Genomic DNA, 11258 nt, shown 5'->3' on the forward strand with positions numbered 1-11258 from the left:
ATCAAAAAAATGTCTCAAATTGCAAGCTTCGTATTTTTCCGCTAGGTGCCTCTTTAAAAAAGGGTCAGTGAAGACTTCGCCTTAATCATGTATCAGACTTAATTAACTCCTAAATAGGATGATTGCTATTAAATATATTTTATGATAATTCTTCGATTTGCCACCCTTTGATAAGTACCGCCCTTCATCGGTATGCAACACAAATACGTATTTCATATATTTCAACATAAGATTCAGTTTTAAAGTGCTTTTAAACAATCAGTTTTTCTGTCCGATCAGTCTCTGTTTCAGGACAGGATGGATTTTCCATCAGTTATTGTATCCGTTTTTAGAGCTTCCAGTTAAACTGATGTGAAAATTACCATGTTACTATGTCTTTTCAAAACTGAACGCACCAAAACCTAAACTGAACAGACAATAGAACTGAATCGCGTAAATATATATTGTAATGCAATAATACATATTGGCAGATAATTTTGTCAACACATAATATGTATGAGTAGGTACCTAATAAAAAAAAAACAGACAATAAATAAAATTAATACCACCATACTGCAGTAATTAAAATAAATTTATTTAAAGTAAAAAATTTTATTAAAGCTATTATAATAAGTTAGAATTGTTAACACATAATAATGATATGGGTAAATCATATAATCAGACTTTTGCGGGGACAAAATGCTGATAATAATTCTTGGTGAAGTCCACCATCAGATCTTGGGTAACTTCCGGGAGATCAGATATCAGACGGGCCGGGGATCCTCCGTAACGGGTGAAACTCGACACGACCGTTTCGGCCGGTAGCACTGCCCCATCTTCTATCATACAGCAGTCTTTGAGAACACAGCGTCTTCCCTGAAAACAAACGACGGTAAACTATAGTGTCAAAGTCTCGTAAATAGTTATTTAACGATAACCTTAACTTATAAAGAAGTTACTTAGTTATGCACGTTTATTGATTAACCATAATATCGTCATTGAGTTGTTAAAACCTCTGATGTGACAAAATTGAAATTTTCCGGGAGAAACAAAAAACGCTTTATAAACACAAACATGATGATAGAGAAATGAGTACTACCTACGTAAATTATTGGAGGTATTGCGGTTTTATTAAAATGAGTCATGTTAAATCGAACGTTACATTGAGAATTTTCCTAAGCAATGCGGTGTATTACAAATTCACAGATAATCCAAAAATCTATTTTGACAAAATTGTCACTTCGGAGGTTTTACCAGCTCGATGACAATGTGCCAGTGATGCACAAACCACAGCCTGTGGGCCGCATACGGCCCAAAATAACAATAGGAAAAACTTAAATTGTTTTATTTACAGCAGAAAGAAAATAAATTGTGACCTCAAATGGCATTCATTCCAGCAACAAGTATGCTAGATTAAAGCTGATATGTAATTTTCTGTAGTCTTCTCTAGTACTATTTTTCAACACTTTTACCCACTGCGGCCTGTGAAAAATTAATAAATGAATAAATTGGCCTTTTTTTCAAATAGGTTGTGCACAACTGCAATATGCATTAGTGGTATAAATAATGCATTTCTATTTATTTGTTGCATTTATGCTAGTTCAAAAAAAAATAGTTAAAGTGTAAGCATTAACATCTATATAATTTTAATGGAATCTATGGAATATTTCAACCGTAATTCACGCATTTAAAATGTATAAAAACTAGTGGCGATATATGATGCTAAAATAGAAATAAATTACCAATCTTAAGCAAATTGCAAATGGGTAAGCAATAGCTTGCAAAGACACTAATTACTGACATAATTTAGCTAGAGAGACAGGAACTAAAACATATATAAAAATTGAAAAAAAAAACATAGCAATTAAACAAATAAACAGTGAAATTAACCTATTATAAATATTGTTAATTTTCAGTAGAAGAGGAATTATCCCGAATGAATTGTCATGAATTCTGTGTATTACTGTCAAAATATGGAACAAAACAGTAGGTTCACTATGCTAAAACCTCTGCCCTTTAACATAATATCATCGGTCCCTATTAAAAAAGTCGGATCTGAAATTTTGTCATTTTCGGATTATTACATAAAAGTTATTTAAACACTTTAAACATTTATACCACAATCACAGTTTTTTTTGTTTGTTTGAAAAATTTCGAGATATTCAAGTTAAAAATGATGGATCTACCGAGAGTGTCCGAAAAACAATGTCGGTTCTTACCAACCGACATTGTTGGCTGGGCGTGGATGAGCAAGATGCGTCGGATCTGACAGTTGTTGCTATGTTCACCGGACAGACGGATGTTTTTATAAACGTTTAGAAAAGTTTCTATAACCCGTATTTTTATTCATTATGGCAAGCAATAGGTCACAAATGATATTTGATGAAACATCTTTGATTGCTCGTACTGAAAAATAGCATTTTGCAGATCCGACTTTTTTAATAGGGACCGACGATATGTAGTAATATTTTTTTTCTAACTCTGGGCAGATTTCCTTTTACACTTTTGACTGTCAAAGTATGTAAAACCATCAACTTACGATAACAACATTTTTTCCAATGTAGATGTATGAACCCACAACAGCTGCATTCAAGACAGAATTTTCTCCGATAAATACATGATCCCCCATGTGCAACGGAAAGAATGCAACACTGAAAAGTAAATAAACAAAACATGTCAGTATACAATATGTCATTAGTAAAACTATTTTTTTTTCAACTGAGACAAAGCATTCACACTTATTACATTCATTCATAAAAATATGTACATAAATAAAATTATGTACCTTTTACCAGCACATAAGTAGAGCTTTTATTAATTTGGTAAAATTTGCATATTATATTATATAACGTCTTAGTGTACTGCCTGAGTGGACAGCGTTCGGCGGGCGTTGAGCGGCATGCGCAACTCAAACGTATAACAGTGTGTGAAAATGTTCATAGACAATGTCTTTTTTCGGTTATAAGTTTGAAAAATTTAAATTTAAAAAAAAAACATCCGGAGCAGTGGAGCACTACAAATTTTCGGTGCTCCGGTAAAACCCTATTGCTACACTGCTCCGAGCTCCGCTCCAACGCTCTGATTCATCCCATGAATCAAGAGGTTATCTCATTAATGAAACCACATTACCGTAATGGCCTTCTTAAAGCCTTTGTAACGAATATGACGATTTGATTAAATTCTGGGGTCTTTTTACTGGTTCTTTGCCACCGGCCGCTGTCATCTGTCAGTGAGCGCAGTGTTGCCAATTGAACTATAATTATAGTACATTTTGGTTTGCGTACTATTCGAAAAGTTACATTTTCGTCTGAGTACTATTAAAAAAGTATAGTACGTCAAAAATACCACAATTTTGAAATTTTTTGTTAATTGAATTCGCCGGTTTGGTAAGGGGTGTGAAGCGAGGGACGGTGTATAATATAAATAATATAAGATCTCAGTGTGCGATATTAGTCTATGGACGTGGTTTTGCGTTGTATACTACCTACTCTAAAAAACTAACGTGACAGTTAATGACGGCGGCCGGTGTTAGCATTTTTCGGTCGTAAGAGGTGTTATAATTAAGCAGGGCATCGGAATTTCTCGAATTCCCCATTATGTTTATGTGACAAACAAAAAAATTTTCAACACGTCCTATAATTTTTGCCGAAATACTATAATGGCTTGGACCACGTACTATAATTCGATGACAAAAAGATAGCTTAAATTCAAAATGGCGACTGACAGATTACGATGACGGAGAACCAGTAAAAAGCACCAAATTCTGCAAAAAAATGACAATACTGGATGCGATTCATGGAGTAACTCAATCTTGGTACAAAATAAAGCTAATATTCGCTAATAATACATGGCAATTTTACCATTATGTGTGTTTATATTATATAACTGCTTACCCTTTGCTAAATTTCTTGAATGGTGGCCTAATTACGGCTCCTTTGCTAATAATACAAAATCTGCCAGTTTTAACACTAGCTAAATCACCCCTTATAATAGCATCACTTTGCACTATAACTTTCCCGTGTAGGACTATGTTCTGTGAGCCGCATAGGACTGTTTGTCTGCTGACTTTATTTCCAGATGCCTAAAAGAATAATCAATTATTTTTCATATTTTAAACATTACTATAATATATCGAAACATGATGTGACTTGTTAGTAGTCAAATATTTAAGTTTAGTTTGAACAATACGTGTTGTGTAGTATAATTATATAACTTACTGTCTCCACATACTCCGATTTATTGTAAGGAATGTCTTGAAGTTCCATTTTTACTAAATTATGTCGTTTGGCTACAAAGAAAAATAGTCACAAATCTGACAACTGAAATGACAGTTCTATAATGTTGCTAGCAGCAAGTTAAATATTTGTGGCTTGCCATTATTTAATATTGTGGTACAATTTCAACCGGCTTCTTTAGATTATTAATATTTTTGTAATTCTGTGGAGTACTAGCTAGTACAAAACATTCATCATTAGTACCGTCAAAACTGGTGACATTGCCCGCTTTTTTGATAAAAAGTTATTTTTCGACATATTTTCATATGGTGATGTATATTGGTAAACAGCTAGGTATGAAGTTTGAATGATTGTTTACATGTTATTGCATGACAAACTGTTTTTTATACTATTATCGTGCCATAATGAAAGGAGTTTTACCTTCCAATAAAACTCTTATTATTCATGTTGACTTTGAAGTCATTGAGAGAGGGTTTGCTCTTTCTTCTCAGCGTGAGGTTATATTCTACTAATTTATTTTCCTTTTTCTTGTCGTTGGTCATTCCTCCGTTTTTATTTACTGGTCATACCCGCGCGTCCATTTTTTATATATGGAGTTTGGGACCCCTTTGTCTTCATTATGATATGGCTCAAGGAACCAGGTAGAAGTTACCTGGACTTTACAGTCAACATGAATAATAAGAGTTTTATTGGTAGGTAGGTAAAACTACTTTCATTATTCGAATTTAACTTGAAGTCCTTGAGATATCTGTCTGTTATCACCTGGTGTTGGGTATGCCAAATTCCTGTATGTGACAATGATTCATTGACGAGGTATAGACCATCGTGACTTTCAATGTATATGGTTGAATAGAGAAGTAAATGGTTCTTTGCCCCTTCTGATGGTGGTGTGTTCATCGTTCTCTGATCGTTGTCGTGAAATGTCGACTCACTATGCCAGTTACCTCTCTTTAAGATATCATATATTGGGTATATTTAAAGTTTAAGGAAGCCACCACTGAGCGGATACTGCCTGGTGGTTCTTGTACCCCTGCTTCCAACAGTACTGACCTTATCCAATTCCCTATAACTGTCCTGGTGGCTGGTTTTGGTGGTCCTCTTGAAGATATAAATAATTCCGAAATATCCCCACCTTCCTCTCTCCTTGGGTTTGACATGCAGACGAGTTTCCGTAACCAGAATACTGGGTCGATGTTTTGACACGTGGAAGCGCTTAGCTTCCATTCCGATTGACGATGCTTGGCGGTATCTGTATTTGCGCCAAACATTGGCCATACAATTATGTGGTCACCTTTATCCATTAATTCATTCTCTACTATTACTGAGTAGTGTGAGGTCATGAACCCTTCGTCCCGATGCGAGAAGCAGCCGAGTAGGTAGCTGTCCTGCGAGACGTTTCGAATAGGTTGTACTCCACCGGTGTTGTTTTCCTAAGATGATCTACCACTCGTCCTGGATCCCAAACCGGTGGTTTGACGGGTTTCGTTTTATGTACCGAAATTGCCTGTAACATATTGTTTTGTACTACCACGTTGATGCTGATATCTACAATGATAATCGTTTTGCAAAATGTGGCTATGGCTGACTTATGCACAGGAAGGTGTTGTACGACAAACCCTCCATGTTGCGCAAGTAGCCTAGGTATCTGGCCAATTCCATTGGTTGAGGGCTATTATGATCCATTAGGTTCATGCTTACACCATGTCATTGTCTTCCATTTGTTCCAAGCTGGTTTATAAGTTTTTAGAGTCGAAGGCCGCCATCTGGAAGTAAGGAGTGCCCTTTTTTCCACCATTCAATTTGATGTTATTTCACCCCACCCGAAATTATCCATAGTTAAAGGGACAGGTCCTGGGTCCTTGGAGGTGGACAGTTGGTCTCCATACCTACTAGTGTCGTATGTAAGTGAGGCATTGTATAAGGAGGTACTAGCGCCCTTTTTCGTAAGTCCACTCCCAAAAAGCATTGTTCCCAGCTCGGTGCCACTAGTAAGTACTTTCCTTTTGCTGAATTCAGGTGCGCTAGGACTCGTGAAAGTATGTTTGGTGGGGGAAATATCCACGCCAGTCTGAAGTCCTACACTCGGCTGAAGGCGTCGTGAAACCGCGCGCCACTATCTGTAACCTCTCTTGACACATACGTTGCAATGACATGTGCTGTTTCGCTTGCGAATAAATCGACCTCGGGAACACCCCACCTTTGAAACAGGGGTGTGGTTGCGGTGTTGATGAGGTGCCATTCGGGAATGAGTTGTCTGCGGGAGAGATGATCTGCCACGCAGTTGTAATTTCTGCGGAAGTATTGTGCAGTAAACGTGATGTTGGCTTGACTGGTAAATACTAGTATCTGTCGGCATAGGTTTAGGAGGGTGACAGATTTTGTGCCGCCCTCGTTGTTGATGTATGCCACCACTGTTTTATTGTCTGTCTGCAGAAGCAGATCTGATCCTATGATTGATTGTCACCGAGATTGAATCGCAAACATTTCCTTCCTGTTGGAATGCCATGCCATGCTAACTGGTCTTGTTTCCACGTACCTGATAGCTGGTGTTCATTCAGTTGCGCTCCCCAGCCTGTGTCGGCTGCGTCTGTCGTCAGGAAGTGATTGAATGTCGTTCTGCGTGTCAACTCTGAGGAGCCTATCACCTGGAGCCATCACATGATGTCCTGTTAGGCCTGTGGTGGGATTGACGCCTATTGGCGAGAATGGGACTTCGACAATATTGATGACTGGAGCTTTGTAGCCGTCGGCAATGCAACCTTCCTCGTGGAGGTAGGATGCGAAGTTAAGTCGCCCCAGAAGGGATTGAACATGTGCCTGCCTGAGGAACCAACTGCCTTTTTGTTCCTGCGTTGTGTCAAATCTGAGGATCCTATCGCCTAGGGCCACCACATGATGTCCTGTTGGGCCTGTGGTGGGATTGTCATCAATTAGCGAGGATGGTACCTCGGCCATATTGATGACTGGAGCGTTGTAGCCGTCGGTAATACAACCTTCCTCGTGGAGGTAGGATATGGAGTTGAGTCGCCCCAGAAGCGAATGGATATGTGCCTGTCTGAGGGACCAACTGCCTTTTTGTACCTGTCAACTCTGAGGATCCTATCGCCTAGAGCCACCACATGATGTCCTGTTGGGCCTGTGGTGGGATTGTCATCAATTGGCGAGGATGGGACCTCGGCCATATTGATGACTGGAGCGTTATAGCCGTCGGCAATGCAACCTTCCTCGTGGAGGTAGGATGTGAAGTTGAGTCGCCCCAGAAGGGATTGGATATATGCCTGTCTGAGGGACCAACTGCATATTTTTACCTGCATTAGCAGATAGTGACGGAGTGCTACACACTTCTCCGGCGACAGAAACCTCTGCTTGTTGTGTGTGTCCCACGTGATGTCCAGGAACCCTCATTGTTGGCTTGGGTTCAGACAGGATCTTTTAATATTTATTAACCACCCTAAAGACTGTAGGAAGGTTATCCTGTATTCCACCTGGGCACCTGAACCGAGACTGTTTCTCGGATTGGTTGGCTACTAAGAAGTCGTCTAGGTAAGTGAATATTCTCAGCCATTCTTTCGTAGGCGTTCGGCGACCCAATTGGTCAGGGATGCCAACATAATCGGAGTGGCTGACAGCACGAACGGGAGACATGTGAATTGTAGGAGCTCTCCTTGGTAGGCTAGTCGAATGAATCGACGATGTTGAGAAGCCATGGGTACCTGGAGGTACGCCTGGCTTAGATCTATTATTACTAGCCAGTCTTCTGTTTGTAAGACGGCTGGAACCTCGTAATGGTGAATTAGTTTGAATGGCTTTGGGTGTAGGAACGCATTCAAATACTTTCGCTTGAAAACAGGGGATAGGGTCCCGTCTTCTTTCTTGATCAGAAACAGGGTTGAGAGAAAACTGGAGGTTGGACTCGCTTCTTCTAGAACTCCTGTTAAGTTAAGTAAAGAAGGACTTACGCGGGCTACGGCTATTATTTTTACCAATGTTGGGGGGGGGGGCACACTACGCCGTCCAGACTGCCCGAAAGTCTCTTAGGCGGCCCCCAATGTTGTTGGTCGTCCAGATGCGGTCACCTCCGCTTAGAGTACGGATCCCTGTAGAGAGCCCGTACCTCCGATGGAGAACTTCCTTCCCACAAGACGTCGCCCCTTGGGAGTACCCCGGCCATAATGTGAGTGTTCCGGGACTCTCAGCTCGGAGGAATCCTTGATAGTGCCTCCCGAGTGAAGGTATCCTTCCGGTAAGGATCTGAGTCATGTTCTCGCAAATTTTATTATGCGTTGTCCCCAAAACCCTCTTTGATTTTTTGGTACAGGCTCATCGCTGTTATGATGTTTTGACGATTGGTTGCCCAATCCACCAACCCTTGCATACCCTTTCAGAAGCTGTCCCTTTGGGAAAACATCGCATTCTGAAGGGCCGCGATGGTCCTCTCCGTCAGATGATTAGCTGATGACGAGTGGTCGCACCGACGCAACTTGTCATTTAGACCTAACTCTACGACCGTAGGGGCCGCCAAGAATTGTTTTTTGGGCGTTGTGCCACTCCTTGTCGGTACTCCTGCTGAAATAAGGTACGTAACGAGGATACCTCAAACATCAGCATCTTAATCGACGCTCGTACGTTGAACTTTTCTTCCTGTAGCAGTTCTACTTCGCCGTTTGGTGTCCGTTGCTTTTAGAATATCCTCCTCACGGTCATTCAGATGTTGCGCCATAATCACTGACCACTTAACATTCACTTAACTATCACTTAACGTTCGTCCAAGATAATTTATTTGATAGTTAGAATGAACTGTCAAACGCAACATGTAAACAATAAGAAAGCCAAATCCAGAATGAAGACAAAGGGATCCCAAACTCCATATATAAAAAATGGACGCGCGGGTATGAACAGTAAATAAAAACGGAGAAATGACCAACGACAAGAAAAAGGAAAATAAATTAGTAGAATATAACCTCACGCGGAGAAGAAAGAGCAAACCCTCTCTCAAGGACTTCAAAGTCAAATTCAAATAATACCATTTTTTTAAAATGGGCAAAATAAGCCAAACTTCGGGTAACTTTGCCCACAACTATTTAATGTACTATTTCAAGACTTATGGCTATTTATTTAAAATAGTCGATGTTGTGCAGGGTCTAGTAAGGCCTGAACAAAAACGATGCATGAGTGCGAGTGAGAAAGTATTCGGCACCCTTACAATCTCTGCGACACGCGCTAGAGTAAGATAAAAGGTCTACATATCTGTGAGCTAGTTTCCAAAAGTCTTGCCATCAAATCGGGGTGAAACGCTTCACATAGCGTCGATAACTTGCGAGCTCGAGTTGGTAAAATTGATATTTTTTGTGTTAAACATAAGTCAGTGGTAAATATTTTTAGTTAATTAACCCTTTATAGGGCAAAGCATTTTTTTCTTCATTTCAAACCGATCTCTATCATTTTGCATCAGATATTTAATATCTTAAGACAATTGCAATATGAAAATAAAAAATATCTATCAGAAATTTGGAAAAACTATAATTTATGATGGTTTTTTTATCAACCAGTGCCCATTCAGGTGTTTTTTTTTTTGATTTTTTGATATATTTTTTTCAAATAAAACAAATAAATAATGGTTGTACATATTATTTATTTAATCATAAGAAAAGTTACAATTCATTTTTTATTTTTTTACACCCATTTACGTAATACTTTTCAAAACGTAGTATGCAAAGCGGTACGTTACATTGCTTACAAAAATAAGATATGCGTTTTGACTCTCTAGCCATACTACAATAAGCACATCGACAGCTCTTTTTCTTAGATTTACTCATGAACTGAAACAAAAATAAAACATATTATCGTAACAGTACCTACCGACCTAAAACATTACCATATTACGAAATGACCGAGAAAAGTGGAGTATGATGGGGGGGGGGGTCTTCATCCAGCAGTGGATAGACCCCAGCTGATGATGATGTTACTTCTACAGTCAAATATAATACAATACAAACCTATGAAAGTTGCGATATTGATAGTAATTTAGTACTTTAGCATTCAATTGATGTCACAACCAACAAATAAACACCATTTTTTCGCGGATATTTTGAAAACTTTTCCGATCCCAAATATTTTGAGTAAAACTAAAATATATTTATGATATTATACTATATTCACAATAAAACATAACTATACACAGCTGCCTAAGCCGCTTTTTTATTTTTAAAATAATTCTAGAAGTCAGCTGTGCGAATTGCAAATTTGAGGTTATGTACTTCTAGCTTGGCAATAGAATGATGAAACAAGTACTCTATCACAATCTATTTGTAAAAAATATAATGTAAATCGATAAATAAATCCACATTAAATACTTATGTACATACCTTTTTTCACAACACATAATATAAATGGGAACAAAATGACTTGCAAAGTCAAGTGTCACTCGCGAATTCGTCGAGTCGCGACCGTAAACGCGCAATGGCTGATACATCGACCAATCGTCGAAATAGTGTTTTGCGAGCGATTGACATACACTTCATATTAGATGGTTTATTTCATAGCTAGAGAGCGTTCTCGACAACTTCTTGACGCACTAAGGTTGATATTTCCATATTTAGTGTATGACTTATAGCTCATAAATGAGGTGGTCGATAAATAAACCGTTTTCGGCCTTTGCCCTATAAAGGGTTAAGTAGAAAAGATGGTTCTGTTTGTTGTCTTAAAATGTGGTAGCCGTACTGATAAGCAAGAAGATGGTATTACGTTTGATAGGTAAGTTGATACATGTTCGTGATAATTTATTTGTATTCTATTATATATTTTAATATCAGTGACCTAGTGTTTCTTTAAAATAACTTAAATTATGGATATCTTTACCTAATGTTTGCATTTTGACCGCTTAAAAATACTATATAACGTAAAAAAAAATAGAAAATTATATTTTAATTCTGAGCGTCTAGTGCGAGCACTAGCGAAATGGTCAATGGTCTCGAACATTTGTAGACGAATGCGTTCGCTCGCCCACAAACCAAACGCAAGGCACGCGGCTTCATTCAGCAATGC

The 11258-nt window shown here is 38.6% G+C and overlaps 1 protein-coding gene across 1 annotated transcript; it reads right to left on the reverse strand.

The window, feature by feature from the left end:
* Positions 1 to 534: 534 nt before the first annotated feature.
* On the reverse strand, positions 535 to 4319 carry DCTN5-p25 (Dynactin 5, p25 subunit). Its single transcript, XM_085944327.1, has 4 exons — positions 4197 to 4319; positions 3873 to 4060; positions 2519 to 2630; positions 535 to 855 (listed from the first exon to the last, which is right to left on the reverse strand). The coding sequence occupies exons 1-4, from the start codon at positions 4242 to 4244 to the stop codon at positions 658 to 660; spliced, it is 546 nt and encodes a 181-aa protein (XP_085800453.1). The 5' UTR covers positions 4245 to 4319; the 3' UTR covers positions 535 to 657.
* Between the last annotated feature and the right edge of the window lie 6939 nt (positions 4320 to 11258).

This window comes from Rhyacophila brunnea, unplaced genomic scaffold (assembly GCF_057557595.1).
Source record: "Rhyacophila brunnea isolate RB1 unplaced genomic scaffold, BYU_Rbru_1.0 scaffold_17, whole genome shotgun sequence".
In the NCBI taxonomy this organism is placed as follows: Eukaryota; Metazoa; Arthropoda; class Insecta; order Trichoptera; family Rhyacophilidae; genus Rhyacophila; species Rhyacophila brunnea.

What these genes read in the sequence shown, in the direction of transcription:
- DCTN5-p25 (XM_085944327.1), bottom strand. Translation starts at nt 4,244, where the DNA reads ATGGAACTTCAAGACATTCCTTACAATAAATCGGAGTATGTGGAGACA. An exon ending in AATCGGAGTATGTGGAGACA is followed by an intron (nt 4,061 to 4,196) that starts GTAAGTTATATA and finishes TTATTCTTTTAG; the next exon opens with GCATCTGGAAATAAAGTCAG. An exon ending in TTCAAGAAATTTAGCAAAGG is followed by an intron (nt 2,631 to 3,872) that starts GTAAGCAGTTAT and finishes TTTACTTTTCAG; the next exon opens with TGTTGCATTCTTTCCGTTGC.